Source organism: Penicillium psychrosexuale (genome assembly GCF_028828465.1).
Source record: "Penicillium psychrosexuale strain IBT 29551 chromosome Unknown utg000006l, whole genome shotgun sequence".
NCBI lineage: Eukaryota > Fungi > Ascomycota > Eurotiomycetes > Eurotiales > Aspergillaceae > Penicillium > Penicillium psychrosexuale.
Window position 1 is genome coordinate 1268776 of NW_026643191.1, and position 16966 is coordinate 1285741.

The 16966-nt window shown below is 48.4% G+C and overlaps 7 protein-coding genes across 7 annotated transcripts; 2 read left to right on the forward strand and 5 right to left on the reverse strand.

The window, feature by feature from the left end:
* Nucleotides 1-238: 238 nt before the first annotated feature.
* Nucleotides 239-1737, reverse strand: N7518_010320 (uncharacterized protein; the record flags this gene model as incomplete). The annotated part of the gene is made up of 3 exons (XM_057191246.1): nt 239-1214; nt 1267-1500; nt 1556-1737. The coding sequence occupies 3 exons, from the start codon at nt 1735-1737 to the stop codon at nt 239-241; spliced, it is 1392 nt and encodes a 463-aa protein (XP_057037382.1).
* A 532-nt stretch (nt 1738-2269) lies between these two features.
* On the reverse strand, nt 2270-3772 carry N7518_010321 (MFS transporter; the record flags this gene model as incomplete). The annotated part of the gene is made up of 4 exons (XM_057191247.1): nt 2270-2343; nt 2396-2569; nt 2620-3624; nt 3676-3772. The coding sequence occupies 4 exons, from the start codon at nt 3770-3772 to the stop codon at nt 2270-2272; spliced, it is 1350 nt and encodes a 449-aa protein (XP_057037383.1).
* A 470-nt stretch (nt 3773-4242) lies between these two features.
* On the forward strand, nt 4243-7109 carry N7518_010322 (uncharacterized protein; the record flags this gene model as incomplete). Its single annotated transcript, XM_057191248.1, has 5 exons — nt 4243-4309; nt 4356-5149; nt 5648-5863; nt 5920-6150; nt 6213-7109. 5 exons carry the CDS (start codon nt 4243-4245, stop codon nt 7107-7109), a joined length of 2205 nt encoding a protein of 734 aa, XP_057037384.1.
* A 1572-nt stretch (nt 7110-8681) lies between these two features.
* On the reverse strand, nt 8682-9512 carry N7518_010323 (uncharacterized protein; the record flags this gene model as incomplete). The annotated part of the gene is made up of 1 exon (XM_057191249.1): nt 8682-9512. One exon carries the CDS (start codon nt 9510-9512, stop codon nt 8682-8684), a length of 831 nt encoding a protein of 276 aa, XP_057037385.1.
* A 1045-nt stretch (nt 9513-10557) lies between these two features.
* Nucleotides 10558-11076, reverse strand: N7518_010324 (uncharacterized protein; the record flags this gene model as incomplete). The annotated part of the gene is made up of 2 exons (XM_057191250.1): nt 10558-10793; nt 10854-11076. The coding sequence occupies 2 exons, from the start codon at nt 11074-11076 to the stop codon at nt 10558-10560; spliced, it is 459 nt and encodes a 152-aa protein (XP_057037386.1).
* A 1964-nt stretch (nt 11077-13040) lies between these two features.
* Nucleotides 13041-14607, reverse strand: N7518_010325 (uncharacterized protein; the record flags this gene model as incomplete). Its single annotated transcript, XM_057191251.1, has 3 exons — nt 13041-13778; nt 13848-14421; nt 14474-14607. The coding sequence occupies 3 exons, from the start codon at nt 14605-14607 to the stop codon at nt 13041-13043; spliced, it is 1446 nt and encodes a 481-aa protein (XP_057037387.1).
* Nucleotides 14608-15285: 678 nt separating this feature from the next.
* On the forward strand, nt 15286-16563 carry N7518_010326 (uncharacterized protein; the record flags this gene model as incomplete). The annotated part of the gene is made up of 4 exons (XM_057191252.1): nt 15286-15477; nt 15532-15841; nt 15889-16195; nt 16248-16563. The coding sequence occupies 4 exons, from the start codon at nt 15286-15288 to the stop codon at nt 16561-16563; spliced, it is 1125 nt and encodes a 374-aa protein (XP_057037388.1).
* Nucleotides 16564-16966: the final 403 nt, after the last annotated feature.

Here is a 16966-nt window from a genome sequence, read left to right on the forward strand (position 1 = left end):
CAATAGAGAAAGCGAAAATACGACACTGGAAAAGCGGTGATTCTGATTGGACCGTTGGCCATCAACTATAAACGGATTTAACAAGAAGTTAAATCGGAGTCCGGACGCGATCTGATAAGCCGGATTACCGGATTTAAAGCTCGGAGTCTCGGAGTCCGCGCTAGACTTGTGGCAAAGCAACTCCCAAGATGCAATATTTGGTCTCCACTCATTCAACAGAAGAGACAATACTTTTGGCTCAATCCCATCGATTCACAAATTTAATAATCTTCGCCGCAGTAGCACTCCGCTCGAATCCTCCAAGATTATCCAGAAACACGATTCGGAAGAGATCCTCATTATCCGAACCTATAACAAAGAAAGCCTTGAAGCGGTTGATAAGAGCATCATCCGATAAAATACCATCCCGAGGCGGCGACCTCAGCAGCCGGATCTCTAGCGTCGCCTGCGGCGTACTCTCCAATCGATCCATAATGAGCTGCCACTGCAGAATGCCACAGTCGTCCGCCCGCATGAGGGCATCAATCTTCTCAAACTCGAAATAAGAGGCATACCAATTGAAGCTGAAGCGATTGTCGCGGCCGCGCATGCGCAACACACGTATATAGTCCCGATCCGCCTCGGGGATTACAGCACAGGCTGCACTCGGGAGGGGGTGGAGGGAGCCGATATCACCAGTGATGTAGCGCACCAGCGGGTTGCGCAGTCGTTGGAGAGATGTCTGCACGATGAGACCTTGTTCCCCCTCTGGAAGCAGGATTGGATCAGGCGAAGATACGCCGTCGACGGCACAGGGAGAGACGATCTCGATCAGGATGTTGCGCGTGTCGAAGACGAAGTCCGTGCTGTTGCTTGTCAGGCTCTGCTCCCCGGTCAGATCGGGGCTGCTGATTGCCCAGGGGCCTGCCTCGGCACTTCCCATGATGGAAATTATCTTGACGTCGCCCAGAACCGTCTTGATGAACGCTCGCTGCGGACCGGTTAAGGGCTCGGAGGTGTAGATGATTTTGTCGAGGGCGATGCGATTGCGATCCTTCGGCGCCATGAGGGAGATGTGGTAGACGACTTGGACGACCTGGCTGCCGTCGCCGGTTAGGATGTTGACGTGATAGTCGGCTAGGGATTTAGCAACATCCGCAGGTGGCATGTAGCTTCCGGCGCTGAGAACGGTGGCTCCGGCGTTTTCTGTGATTTCCGTCGTGAGATCGAGGGACCTTGTTCTTAGTTAAAATATCGCGCCGTCTCGTGCAATTCGGATCCAATTACCTGTAAAACCCTCCCGCTACATGAGTGGATAGGACCCAATCTCCAGGCTGAATGACACCGCACAGTTTGAGAAATTCTCCAAATTGCGCTCTCTGTCGACGGTTCTCGTGCACATCCACGGCGAACATCATCGGCACCCCGCCAGAACCACCACCAGTAATGCTCACGTAGGAACTTTGTCGATAGGTGTTGCGCGGGTCCACATCATGTGAGAGTCGTTCAATGGCCTTGTACCTGAGCTAAATTAGTCTAGCTAACTACAGTAGAAGGATGTCCGATATTGTCTTACAGTGTTTTCTTTTCGAGAAGTGGCTGCTCTTGGAATTTAGCCTTCGCCTCTTGGTCAGTGACCGTCTTCCGAAGATTCCGGATTGTTTCTGCATCGGCAGGGTATACAATGTCCGGGTTGTAGAAAGGGTGCGTCTTAGCGACGGCTAGCACCTCTGCTAATGAATACCTTTCCGTTGCCATTGCGAGAATCTGCTACGGGCAATCTCAATTGAAGGTAGGAAAATACGGGAGGGTGAGTCGGGGCGATAGACTTAATTGTGATTGAGAAAGACTCCGAATAGTTGAATTTGATATTGATGGATCAAGACAAGGCAGAGAAAAATCAGAATGAACTTGAATTTGTGACGTGGAGTAGCTGAACTTTGTATGGAGTAGCTGAGCTACGGAGTACGATGGAGTAGCTACTAGTTCATGGAGACGACCTCATGAAGGTCGATCAGCTGAGTACGTGCCTGCAGATCTCGGGTCTCCACCGGACGATCGCGAGGGAGTAATGAATAATTTACGTGTATTTACTCTATTTCCATACCTGGTGCGGTGTTTTTATTGTATTAATTGAAATTATCTGTAAGTATACCGTATTATATCTGTGAGCGGTATTTTAGTTCCCGGGCCAAATCTTGGAAGGCGGGTGTATGTGGGTCCGATGGCCCAATTAGGGATCTCCCATTCCGATGGAGAAGAAAAACAGAGAAGCACACAGTTGCCTGAACTATACTTCTTCCTCAGCATCATTTGATCCTAAGAAGCACATTGCAAGAGCAGCGAGGAGGAGATATAAGAGACCTGCTATCATCAGTAAAGTGCTCCGTACACATACTAAGATCAAACCACTTACTCCAAGCCCAGCTCATGCATTTATAGCCAACCATTTCCTTCAACGAGCCGCCTATAATTGGACCAATCATCATCCCGAGTGAATCGGCAACATCCATCATAGAGAACACGCGCGACATGCCTCCTTTGGGTCCAAACGTCCCTGGGGACCCTTCCTGAATAGCTTTGGCAGTAGCTAGATATTTTTAGCACTGTCATATTCATAGCTGGAGAGAGACGACTTACCCGTCAGTTCGACCGGCGCGATGCCAGACACAAACGGCCGCAAAATGCCTATAGCAACGATACAGGCGACGTAAAGCGGTTTACCCATATCCCGAGCGCCCGCCCAAGGAATATCGCCAACAATACCCATTAGGCCAAGTACTATTGCCTCAAGAATGGCGCAGACCACGGTAGGTCGTCGTGTTCCGACTTTATCACGGACCCAGCCAGCAATGGGACCGATCACGACACCCGGAATGACAAGGCCGGCAAAAAGGAGTCCGACGGCACGAGGGCCCCATCCGAATGTCTTTTCAACGTGGAGGGAAAGGGTCGCGTGGAAACTCGTGCTCACGGTTGTACCCGAGATTATAATTAGCAGACAGGTCACAACACGGCCATCGCATAGCATTGTCCGCCAGAAACTATCGTTTCGGGATGGGATTTGCTGCTCTTCGCAAGAGGAAAGCAGACTCGCAGTCTCGGTTGGCGTAGAGGGAGGACTGGACGGACTCTCGATCATACACACGCGTGCGATAAAATCGATCGTCAGGACCGCGAGCGGGATCGACCACGTTATCCAGTATCCGGTGGCCTCTATCAGCAGCCCGGAAATCGCGGGCCCGCTGATTACTCCGGTGTTTGCGCAGGACATCATTAAGCTCATTGCGAAACCTATGCGGTTCGGACTGACAGTGTCTGCGACTGTTGCGAAGCCGACAATCCACACAGCAGACCCTGCGATGCCTTGTAACACGCGGCCGAGCAGTAGTATAGGGACTGAACGAGCACCGGCAACCATGCACGTGCCGACAATGCACCATCCGAGAGATAATAGGAGTGCGGTCTTGCGGCCTTGGTTCTTGTCGGCGAAATGACCGATTATAGGGCCGGAGACCATGGCGAGAGTACCATGCAGGGCAAGAACGGCAGAGGTTAACTCCTGAGCTTGAGATGGCGGGACATGGAGGCGGTCCCGAAGCATTTCTCCAAGGATGGGAACTAGGAAGCCATAGAGGAATGTTTCTACTCGGTATTAGTGTTGTGTTGTTTAAAGTATTATAGGGGCAGACAGACCAGCAAACAACGCGATTGCGATGGTAGAGAGAATGAACCACTTGGAGGAACGCCAATTGTAGCCTATTGGTAAGGCCTTTTCGTGGATGACAGTCATGTTGGCGAGGTTGTTGGAACTTGGAGAGAAGTGTCCAACGCCGTATAGGCACGTCTGGTTCAAATGTCGATGTCCTGAACTTAGCCCTTACATGAGATGAGACCTCATTTCAGGTGTTCTATTTTTATTTTCTTATTTTCTATTCTTATTCGTCTCTCTTTGTACGTGCGACACATCCATTACGCTCTCCGTGTTTCCCGAGTGGGTCAGCTCAGCCGCATCTATAGGAGTTGCAATTAATCTGATAGTTTTTACCATACGCTGTACGGAGTAATCTGCATGCCAACTACATATGCGTCTCATTTCCCATATGACCAGTCGAAATATATTGCTCCGCTCTACTCTGTCCTCCGCACGGGTATGCTGCATATATTCGTGATATTGTTCTTCTTCGTTGCATTTGGAGCTGTTGGTATATATGTAATTGAGCGCCGATTGCTCTTCCATATCTTACATGGTGGTTGCACAAAATGCATCAACTCTTCCGTGCTGTTTCTACAGCCAGACTGACGGCAAGTTATTCTACCCGCCCTATCAGTATGTATCGTCTGTTATTTTCTTCTTCTCATACTAACTATAACAGGAGATCTACGAACCTCCAATCTCGTCCCCTTAATCGAAATTACCAAACCAGCACTCGCCTCCGACGCCTCCCACTTGAGAGCCGTATACGACACCCTCGAAGCGAAAGGTGTGCTCCAAGTACATCTAGGGTTTAGCGACGAGAACAGCACATACCTGCAGAGCCTGATATCCAATCTCCACAAAAGCCACAACCACGGCCTCCCAATAACCCACAGCGCCGAGCGCGGTTGGTTTTGGGATGTTCGGCCCTCTCCCGCGAGTTTCCAAAGCCATGGCCACCAAGCCCGATCAGAGACAATGTTCCGCTTTGAATGGCACACCGACTGCAGCTACGAAGAGCAACCACCACGATTCTTCGCCCTCCAAGTCCTTCAGCCGGACCGCTGCGGCGGCGGGACGTTGTCTGTGCTAAACGTCGATCGACTCCTTACCTTGCTTTCACCTTTCGCGCAAAAATGGCTCTCCAGCCACAACTACAAAATTACCGTCCCTCCCGAGTTTATCAAAACCGCAGGGAAGCAGCATATCGTGGCTAATTTGCTCGCCGTGAATCCTGGCGGGAAGTCTGGCAGTCAATTGCGGTTTCGGGAAGATATCACGGTTCCCTTGACTCCGAATGCTACTAAGGCACTGGATGAACTGAAGGAAATCCTGTACGGTGGTGGCGCCCGGGATGAGACTCTCCACCTCACACCCCAGTGTCTTCCCCAAGGATCAATTATCCTGATGGATAATCGCCGATGGCTGCATTCACGCAATGAAGTCAAAGACCCTAACCGACATCTTCGGCGTGTCCGATGGGATGCCGCACCATTTGGAAGCTCATGAATGTTTCAATGCTGTATTATATGTATAGTCGTACATACGACCTCAAACCTGTAATTGCAAGTCAATACGAGTCAAAACTCTGCCTACGGGCCCATTTTATAGCGGGGCCCTCGGGTGAACTATTGGACCCACATATACCCGAGAGGCCCCACTGTACACGAATACATTACATTACATTACATACATACATGCAAGGAGAACATCAGGATCGTCTACGAAGTACTCCGTACTCGATCGATTTTCTCCACCTCAGCTCGGGATAACCACTAGTCAGATAGTTTGATTCAAACATGAAGGACATATATCATGCCGTCTTTCCATTGCCAGCACAGAATATCTACATACAAAATGAAACCTCTCCATCTGATCAGCTTTCCCGATGCCGTCGACTACTCACCAGTGACAGCAGAAGGACTAGATGTAAGCCTGTTGAACCAAAGCCGCCACAGTTATATTTCAAAGCTGAGCAACTGCTCCTCTTCTTGGCCAGCCGGGTCCCTGGATGCATCGTGTCCTTTCCCTGTGTTAATCACCCAACGGCACGATGATGACATGAGAAACTTGCACCTCGCCCTGAGATTGTCAATCGAGGATATTATTGGGCGATGGTGGACGGATGATGAAGCCCGGTTCCCTCTGCGCGTGCCGTTGGAGCAAGAGGAGGAAGACTTATTGCGTGTAAGCTATATCCTTTCTACGGTTGGATTTGGCTTATTGAGTGGTTGTTACAATAGTGGATGGACTCGAACCGACACTTGTTTGCACCGTGGAACGAACGACAAGGATCTTGGAGACCAGACTTTTTGGTAGAGAAAGATGAAGCTGGCGTGGAGGTTTTTCGTATTTGTGAGATTAATGCGAGGTTCTGCTGGAATGGGTACATGCATGCCGTCTTTGGGCAAGATTCGCTTTCGGTATTCAATCTTGAGTCGCGAGGTCTGACTCACGCCGTGGAAGCTGAAACGGTAAGCGAGTGATGGAGATTCAATAGCTGGGCTGAGATAGATTGCTAATGGTTAACTCAAAGATCTTCGGTGGATTGCTGGAACTGTTCGACAACAAAATTCCTTTGCACCTTATCAAAGGCGAAGAGCACGGGATTGATATCGGGATGTTTATCGAATTTGCTCAGAAAAGACATGGGATAAAACTGCGACTCATAACTCCGGATACTCTCCGACTCATTCCAGATCCCTCCAACTCCGGGACAAACGGATACAAGCTGTGCTGTCTCGCTGAAGTAGATGCCATTGAAACAATTACAACCGAGTCGGGCGAGATAGTGGAAGAGATTCACCAAATTGGCCTCGAACTCCACCAGCGGGAGATCAATGCTCTCGATCCGGAGATGAAACGACAGATCAGTCTGCGATGCTTCAACGACATGCGAACTATCCTCCTTGCTCACGACAAGAGAATGCTAGGACTCGTCCTTGAAGAACTCAACAATTTAGTCTCCAGGAACATCATCACTCCCAAACAGGCCGAATGCCTTAACCAAGGCTTGGCGCACACAATTCTCCCGGGCTCGACAGCATTCAACCAATTTATCGAGAATTGCAAAGCCTCGGATTCGTTCCAAAATGACTACCTCCTGAAGCCGATCAGGGGTGGAAAGGGAGCTGGTATTTTGTTTGGCGATGAATTGGGCCATTCCGACTGGCTAGCTCTGCTGGAACCGTTGCGGTGTCCGAGACTGAGACCTGGAAAGACCCTCTATGTTGTCCAGCGGAAGGTTCGCCAGCCATACTATGACGTGATCTTGAGATCGAAAGCCGTGTCAGAGCGCTGCCATATGGTTGGGACCTATCACGCAGTTAATGGTCGCTATCTTGGACTGGGGACCTGGCGATGTAGTCCCGGGAGATTATGTGCCGTTTCTAATGGGGCTGCCTGGATATGTTCGGTAAAGCACCAATCCTAGTTTTGCGCAATTTATTTTGATGCACGTTTGCGAGATGCGAAGATTCGAGTCTTGTGTAAATTTCCTGTGCTTAGTTGTTGTAGCTCTGGCTGAAGACTTTTCTTTTCTTTTTCCAGAAGAATCGATAGTTCAGTATTTAGGTTCGGGTCTAGACCGCTGACAGATAATGCTGTATCTTATTCCACGTACTCCGGTATGGCGCGCTGGGGGCTTGAATTTCTAAAGCTGAAGTGATCCGTATAGCTAGCGTGATAGACGCTCGTATAGCATAGGAGCGAACAAGCGAAGATCGTGGCTTCAGCTGAAGGTGGAGAAATATCCGCAATTGGGCTGGTCATGTTGTGTTTACGAAAGAAAATAAAGACCGGGCTCTAAGGCTGAAGTCTCAAAGGATCTCCATTGACTCTCCTGACTCATCTTCATTGGCTGGAGCTCTGCTGGGCCTCGGGTACGGGCATGTCCCTGACCGCCATTTATCACCGCCTTCACCAAGCATATACAACTGGTGCCAATTCCAATTTGTATTGATTTCAACTTCTCTTTTATTTTCGATGAATATGCACTATTTGTTATCATTAGGAGGGAGGTCAATCAAAAACCGGGGAAAAAGCATGTAAGAAGCCTTTGACAACTCCGAAAATCAAATAAGAGCTAGTCTCCCCTCCGGTAAATGAGGCTCTTTCCTCTCCTTTGCCATCACCGTCATTTCTCTTTTTGATAATTGGCTCGGGGTAAGAAAACGAGTATACCTAAGCAAATAATCACAAAGAGAAATGAGGGTGAGGGCAAAGGTGAGGAAAGAGGCTTCTTCTTGCCTGCCTTTTCCCCGGTTTTTGATCGATCTCCCTCCTAATGATAACAAATAGTGCATATTCATTGTTCGATGAACTCTGTCTACGAGGGACAATGGGTTTTTTGCCAGTCAGAAAATTAGTAAAAAAATAATACCGCCTAGTTAACTAACTAACTTGCCAGGCGCCAACACAAGGTAACTATGTGTTTTCGGCATGATTATATTGTAGGTGCGAATGTTTATCCAAAGTATTGGTAATATTGATGCCTGATAGTTAATGCCTGAAGAGATGAAGTTATTCAGAGACCACCTGATCTGTCAATATGAAGCAATTTTAATTCAGGGAATTGACCGGATACTCACACCCCCGGCCTGAAATTCTAATAATACCGTCTTCCTGGTCGGGTGTGAGCATCTGCCATCCAGGGGGGTGCGAGTAACAATTCCCTGAATTTAAATTGCTTCATATTGACAGATCAGGGTAGTCTCTGAATAGCTTCATACTTCGGAGTACATAACTAAGGCGGTGGTAAAAGCGGTAACCCGATTAGGCCGGTTGTCGTGATGGTCCCTACGCGACATTGTATCTTCGATCCAATAACTGCGAAGGGTAAGACGTAATGGATCTCTACTGTAATACAGGATATCTCAATCTAGTGGCAGTTCCATGACTGATATTGCTATAGGGCAGTAATGGTATGTCAACAGACTTGTAGCAATGCCAGTCTCTTGCTTTTTGCCATGTGGTGGATAGGCTCTACATATCACTATTTTCCCCATTAATCATCGTCGAAAGTCGGGTTGTCCAACCAGAGTCGCATTTTCTCTAGGGCAAAGATATCATGTTCCTTCCTCGAAGTGGTATAGTCCTCAATCCGACCCTCAATCCAACCACTCGTACCCCGGGACGTTCCCAACAAACTGCCGATTCTCCCGGCCGAGCCAAAGTCGATCAGGACTGGCATTCCACCACTGGTCTCGGAGTCGTCGACCAGCACATTCGTCGGGTTGAGGTCATTGTGTGCCAAACCGAGTGAATGTAAGTGATAGATAGCAGACTCAAGCGCATTCATGAATGCTTTCTTATCGATATTTCCCACTCCGCCACTGAGATAGTTCTTCAAGTCGTGCGAATGGCGGCCGAGCACGATTCCGGTTAGGTAGCCTCCCCGGAAGCGGCAGCCGTAGTACTGGACGAAATAAGGATGTGGGTGTGCGGCAAGAACTTCCATGGTACGGGCCTCCTCCTCCAAAAAGCTTTGGGCGAGCAGGTGTACTACATTGTGTCGTTTATACACATCATATTGGGAAATGTTGGGTCGCTTGATGAAGACTTGAACATTGGCGGGGAGATCCAGTGGCGCCTGGGTCAAGGGTTTGTCGCCAGACAGTGGCGACTCTGGGAATATCTCGTTGTCGGGGATTGGCTTGAGCGTGGCCATGACTTGCTGAAACGAGATCTCAGCTTTGCGGGTAGGTAGTTCGCCGTAGTAGATGACATCGTCCGACTTGATGACAGCGAACATTGTGTATTGAAATTCATTGGTTTCTGAGTCGAATTCCTCCGATACATGGGCAAAGTCGGCCCAACTTGTGACCTGCGGTGTCATGATGAAGGTAGTGGGAGAAGACCCCGTGAAAAATTAGACACCTTGGATTCGCAGTACGGCGCGATGCTAAGATAGATGAAGACGAAATGTTGGAAAAGAAAAACAAAGCAACCGCGAGAACTCCGACGGGCCGTGCGCTCGCTACACCGTTGTTTACTCCAAGGTTCGATGCTATTGATCATATGGCGGAGTATCCAAATATTGACTTCTAATTCGTCACACTCGCTTTTTTGGTATCAACGGAGATCGGATGTATCAACCACCCCTATCTTAGTCAATAAGGCTCCCAATGGTGTCAATTTAAGGCACGCTTTGGTCAGATACCCCGCTCACTGTGACACTCGTATCATCGCCGAGTCTAGACATCCTTCTCATTGGAGAACAACACTTCCACGATAGACCAACCGCATTAGCGAAAGAGTAATCAGCGGCAAGGCAGTATTAGCCAACAGTACTCCGTAACGGTAATAGGCCTACTCGGGATAGCCGCCATATCGCCTTCATGGGATCGCCTTCTAGTCAACTAAATCTGGCGCCCAAGATGATTAGTAAGTTTTAATAGCATGACGTAGTTAGTCTGTAGCATCTTTAGCACAGCAAAGCTGGAGTCAGTCAATATCTTAAGAAGGGACCAAAATGCAGTTTCGAGTACAGTATCGGCTCTACATCGCTACGAAGCTACCTGTGCTTCAAGCATTCAGCTGATGTCCATAAAGACATAAGACGAGGCGAACATAATAGTTACCAGAATCAGTGCAACAGCTATTCAATTCTCTTAGCTCCGAACCATATCCATTCTCGTCCTCTCCACAATATCTCTCAATATGCTCTTGTGGGAGTCAATTCCAAGCCACGGGAATGTACAGAGCCCCTCAGGATCAATCGGAATTGATTACAAGTATGGGAAAGACTCATTGGATAGTACTGCAGCATGCAAGTCATTGCAAGCAGCCCCACCGTCGAATCAAACACTCACACAGGCTGTGGTCAATCTCGCCAGCCCCCACGTCAGGGGTACTGTATGCCACTGTAGGGTGATTGGTGTTTACTCAGACCAAGCAATATCCAATGCATTCATGACAACGGCACACGGCTGGATCTGCTCATTGCAGTCAAGGTAGACTGCCCCGACGATTGCCTCCATGGTGGTCGCCATGATAGTCGGTCCAACGACTAATTGGGTGGGTCTTTTGACGACAAATTCGGAAATGCCGAGATAGAAGCCCTGCGCACAAAGAGAGGATTTGCTAGCCTTAAGGGTGAACATATCGGAGATTTGACCTAACCAGAGCCGAAATCGTAAGTTTGTGAAATAGTAGCCAGTGTGAGAGAAACACATACCACGCGTCTTCTTTTCTTTGAGGCCGTGATTCACAATTACCAGGCGCATAATTGAATTGCCCACCATTGCAAGTTTCTTATTGCCATCTTCGTTAACCCAGGTCGCGGGTTGGAGTGCCTCCCGGAGCAGAGTTCGGTTGGAAAAAGAATAGTTGATCTTCTGCTCCAAGACCTGGAGTTCCTCGTCCGAGGGTAACTGGAAGATATAACGTCCGAGTTCCATATTGTACTATGTTCCAATGATAACAAAGCTTGGTGAAAGATGATAAATATGGATGGGTGAGTAGAAGTATCTAGATGAAGAGAATTTTGGGAGATGAAAGAATTTGAGACAATCACTTGCCTTGCCTGGTTTGCCTAGCTTGGCCGGCTGCAAAATAGCTATAGCGACTTTCTGTTTGTTTGTAGATAATCAATTATTACCCCCATTGTCCGCATAACAAAAAAAATGAGAGTGATCCCGGAGCATTAGGCATAAATGGGCTCTACTGGGTAGTCTATCACAGTCGAACATATCTTGTCCGTCAATTATATGATGTACAGAGGTACACTACATGAGAAGAACAAGAAGTAATGATTAACAATGATGCCAAAGGGACAAAGCCCTGAGAAAGGAGAGGTTCTACACAATTCCTCACCGTGTCAATGGATCATATACCATCTTCAGTGCCTAGGTAGTTTCGGTAATGATGGACTTTTAACAATTGGATTAAGTCTCTAGGCATATGTCAAACTTTGAAATCATCCAGTCTCTTTCCTGTTTCGTAAATTTATGGAGGCGACCTAAGAGATTGAGAAAGCTGAAAGGCTAGGATAGGACTATGGAATCAAACAAACTTTCTTCTCCAAGCACCCGGGCAAGCCGAATAATTGATGAAAAAAAGGAGAGGGGTCGCATCAACCGGGGGTAGTGTAAGCCCAGCGACACAGTGCAACGAGGCATATGCAATATAGAGGCCAAGTCGCTAGGTCCAAATATTACAAGTAATAAGAAGATCTACCTGTCGCATCAACCGGGGGTAGTGTAAGCCCAGTGATACAGTGCAACGAGGCATGTGCAAGCACAGAGGCCAAGTCGCCAGGTCAAAGGATTAGGAAGATCTGCAGAAACGTCAGTGGAAGTCAGAACTGAAAGGGGGAAGGGGGATGGGGAGAGAAGAAAAGAAAAACAAGATTTCTGGGGACAAGAGGCCTTTTATACCTACCCTATACGCGGGTGCACGCAGGTACGCTTGGTAAGAGAGGCGACTTCATGGTGGGACTTCTACGAGCTTTCTTCTCCAAGCATCCGGGCAAGCCGAATAATTGATGAAAAAAAGGAGAAGGGTCGCATCAACCGGGGGTAGTGTAAGCCCAGCGACACAGTGCATCGAGGCATATACAGTATAGAGGCCAAGTCGCGAGGTCCAAAGATTACAAGTAATAGAAAGATCTACCTGTCGCATCAACCGGAGGTGGTGTAAGCCCGGTGATACAGTGCAACTAGGCATATGCAAGCACAGAGGCCAAGTCGCTAGAACAAAAAATTACGACTAGGAAGATATGCAGTAACGTCAGATCTACCTGTCAGTCAGAGGGGGTTCGCATCAACCGGGGGTAGTGTAAGCCCAGTGATACAATGTAAGGAAGATCTGCAGAAACGTTAGCGGAAGTCGGAACTGGAAGGGGGAAGGGGGATGAGGAGAAAAGAAGAGGAAGAAGAAGATTTCTGGGGACATGAGGCCTTTTATACCCTGTGCACGCGGGTGCATGCCGGTACGCGCGATGCAGTGGATAACTAAGAGAGGTACGAAGTACGCAGGGCTTTATCATGGCACACATGGTTTGGATAGCACACAAGGTTTCATGATAGGACTTCTACGAGCTTTCTTCTCCAAACACCCGGCCAAGCCGAATAATTGATAAGACTACATGCATAGTTGGTAGCGAATTAATTAGTACTCGTAGGGAGTATATTCATAGGTTATTAGACCTATAAGAAACAACTCAGGCTATGAACTGACATAGTAATGAAGGTGTGTTCCAGGTAATGGTTCGTTGATGTTATAGTCGTTGGCCAGAAATAGGCTTAGAAACTGATAATCTACAGTCTAAGTGTAAGCAGCCACATTCATATGACCATGCTGCTGTGCCAATGTCAGGGCATGGTCCGTGTCCAGATGCAGGCATAACTACATATAGTTAGACTCAAAGCCGAGCTACTTCCTTGTGTGTAGTCTCGGTATTCATCAAAGCTGCTCGAGATTTCGAGTTCAGCCGCTTCCACATAGCCTTGCGGCGTTCATGTCCCTCAAAAAATGCCCGTACCCATTCGCGACGAAATTTGGGCAGCTTTCGTCCCTTGCCCTCCTCCCCCTTGCCGGCTAGATGTCTCACCGTCTCAAAGTAGTCTTCGAAGTCTGGGAAGATCAATGTAAACTTCACGCCATCACCCCGAGCTTTTACACGATCCGCTTCCCATCTTTGCATCACTTCAACAGACGGTAGGGTAGCTCGGCCAGCCAGCAGCCGTGCAGCTAGAACGGATTGCCATTCAAAGACCTTGAACGTCAGACCAGCCGCGACGGCGCCGACAAACAATAATGTTGGGTCTTTTTGCCAAACAACGTGTTGGTACAGATCTGGAACCCGATTATTGTGGACTGAAACTGCCGGTAGGAATGGCAGCGTCCAGCTGTAGCCTGTGCCGAAGATGATGTGGTCAACATCCGTGATGCAGTTGCCGTTCGTCAAGTGCACAGTCCTGTTCGAGACTCGTTCTATTGAAGGATATTTTTGTATCTTCGGGTGGTTAAACGCCTCATCGCCAAAGTAACCGTTGGCAGCATGGCCAATTGTGATTGCGTGGACTGGTTCCTTTGCCGTTTCAACAAGATCGACTGCGATATCGGCTGCTGAGACAGATGCGCCGACAACCACAACTCGCTGGAATTACGTTAGCATGATGGCCCTGAAACCTTGGAATGCAGTTGTAGAGAAAAGAAGTTAGCTTACCTTGTCAGCAAATTTATCTCTCCCACGGAAGTGCTTGCTGTGAAGTACGCTGCCCGGTCTGGTCTTCTCAAACGCCTCCAGGCCTTCTATTGGGGGTATATAGGGGACCCAGAAGTGGCCACTCGCCACGACTACCGCATCAAACCACTCAACCCACCAGTAATCACTCTTCTCTCCATCTTTTCGGAGTGTTACTTTCCACTCCGTCCCCACCTTCTCGACCCGTTCGACCGTGGTGTTGTATGAAACCCAGTCGCTGTAACCCCGGCGCTCGACAAGACTCCGAACATATTTCCGGACCACATCCCATTTCCGGAATGGGGTTTCGGGCCCGTGGTGAGATATGGAAAGCTCGCTGCGCTCTTCTGGGAAAGGTTCCTGAGCGAACTGCATAGGCAGAAAGTCGATATTGGTTTCCAGGTAGGGGTAAACAGACGACTCAGTAAAGCGAGGCTGGTCCGATTTTGGAGTCTGCGCAGGCAAGCTTTCGGGGATCGGTAGTGGGGGATCAGCTGTTCTTGTCGCCAGAGATGCAAAGTCGCGGAGCGTTGGAGGCTGGGATGAATCGCCAATCCTGGGGTTTCTTGTCAGTCGTCGCGAAAAAGCTCCAGAGAAGATAAACGGACCAACAGCCTCCCGGACCTTCGCGACGCTCAAATACACGGATAATGTCAAAGGTCTTCTCCTGCGCCAGAGCATCTATCGCAATAGCTCCTGCCGGCCCCGCGCCGATGACCGCAACGCGTTTAACAGGCACCATGGTAAAAATTGAAGACTAAAACAGCTATAAATTCATCCCGAGGTTAGATTGCGCTATATAGATACAATAGGCGAGATCCCGTCGCAAATGCCGACCTGGGGAATTTTAGCACCGATCTAGGGTTCGCTGCTGTCGTCGATTCTGGGCCTTGTCACGCAATTTGGCGTCGCGGGGCTACGGCGTCGAGCCAACCAGTTACGAAGGAAGAAAATCCACATGGCTTCACTTGGACGGTTTGTCTTCAAATCCCTTCAAATCCCGTTGATATTAAAGCGCAGCGCCCAGAGAGAAAAATCGTGGTTTTATAGTAGTTTGAAGGTCTGGTACGCCTCATTTAGGGAATTTACGGTAGCACGCCATATTATAAATTATGATATGGCAGAGGAGTTAATATCTTGCAGGGATGTCTATAATTTCTAGTTTATACTTGCAATATTCATGTCTCTTCTACCAGTCCACGTCTAACGGAGGGAAATGATATAATATGGATGTCAAAGTGAACGACGAGAAGTTAGATCTCAAGGGTAGCGCCTCTGAGCAATCTACTTCATTATCGCTACCCTTGCCAGAATGGGAACCCGGCCATGAGCAAAAAGCTCGCAGAAAGTAACCACCAATGACACCCCATAGATGAAGTATCAGGATTAAACGCTGACATGAATTTCTCTAAGGATCGATATGTCGGTGCTGCCTCTGCTTTTTCTCGGTCTTCTTGTTTTCCAGCTAGACCGCATGAACATTGCGAGCGCATTGACTGGTGGCTTCGCCGCTGATATCAACGTTTCACAGTCCACAATCAATTTGGGAAATCAGCTCATGTTTATGGGTATCGTGGTGTTTGAGATACCATGTAATATGGCCTTACAACGAGTATGTGCGGTACCGCTTCTCTGGAAGGTCTGATTCTAATAAGAACTTTGGCAGATTGGTCCTCGCAAGTGGATTTCGGCCCAGGTCTTTCTCTTCGGCTTACTTGCTACCATGCAAGTATTTGTCCACAATCGAGGATCTTTCTTGGCTATACGGCTGCTTCTAGGGTTCGCTGAGGCAGGGTATATTCCCGGTGCAGTCTATACTTTGTCGTCGTGGTATACGAAAAGAGAATTGGCTAAGAGAGTTGCCATTTTCTTCTTTGGGATGTTTGGCGGCAACGCTCTAAGTCCTATCCTAGCCTCTGGCATTCTGCTTCTTGATGGTCGACACGGCATTCGAGGATGGCGATGGCTCTTCCTAAGTATGCATGTTCTAAATACAAGACTTCATTCGCTAACACATCAACAGTTGAGGGACTATTCACTATATCTGTCTCATTCCTCCTATTACTATTTCTACCTGGATCACCCGATCTCACCCGGCCATTATTGAGCCCGGGGATTATCAAATTCACAGATTCCGAGAAGGAGATTCTTCAAAAACGACTCGAATACGACAATGGCGGAAGTACTGAGGGCGCGTATGGCGAGCACATTCCGTTGAAAGTTGTCTTCCGTACTGTGTGCTGCTACCGTCGCTGGCCGCACTTTATTTCTACATTCGTCGTGTTTTCGACATGGAGTCCTCTAACCACCTACACGCCGTCTATCATCATGTGAGTATCCACTGCCGTTGTAGATGGGTGGATCTGAAGCTCATTTATACAGGTCACTCGGCTTTGACAGAACAGCAGCAAACGCGCTAGCTGCAGTCGGCGCATCCCTATCACTTGGAGTTGTATTCTTCTTCGCCTACATGAGTGATCGGACCAACCTCAGAGGTGCGACTGTGATTGCTGCTCAAGCCTGCTACCTCATTGTGTTGATAGTAAATTTCAAGGTCCAGCCCCATGTCGGTAAATGGTCGCGTTGGGGACTTTGGACTGCTGTGAACAGTTTCGCTGTGGGATATCATCCCATACATAACTTTTGGGTCCAGATCAACTGTCGAGATCCGAGGGAGCGGAGTATCAGCATCGCGTGAGCTTTTCCTATATTCCTATTTTGACTTGACTGGAGCTGATAAGAGACTTGACCGCAGGATGTGGGTTATGGCTGCAATAAGCGGTTTAATGGTTGGGACACAGTATTTCCAAGCAGGGGACAAACCATTGTAAGTGAAGGTATTCTCCGAAGGTCATTACTGGACAGTTGCTGATATCAATGTCAAGTTATTCGACGGGCCTACGTACCATGATCATTATGGTGTCTGTAGGAATCGCCAGTGCTGCAGCGCAGATTGTTATTTATGTCGTTCATAATAGGCGTGTTGCTCAAGGCAAGCATCAGCCTAAGGATGGATCAACACCTATGGTGTATGTTCCGTGAGGGTAGCGAATCATGAAATCTATAGATGAGGAACTAGTCCACGTTATCCTTTGTGCATA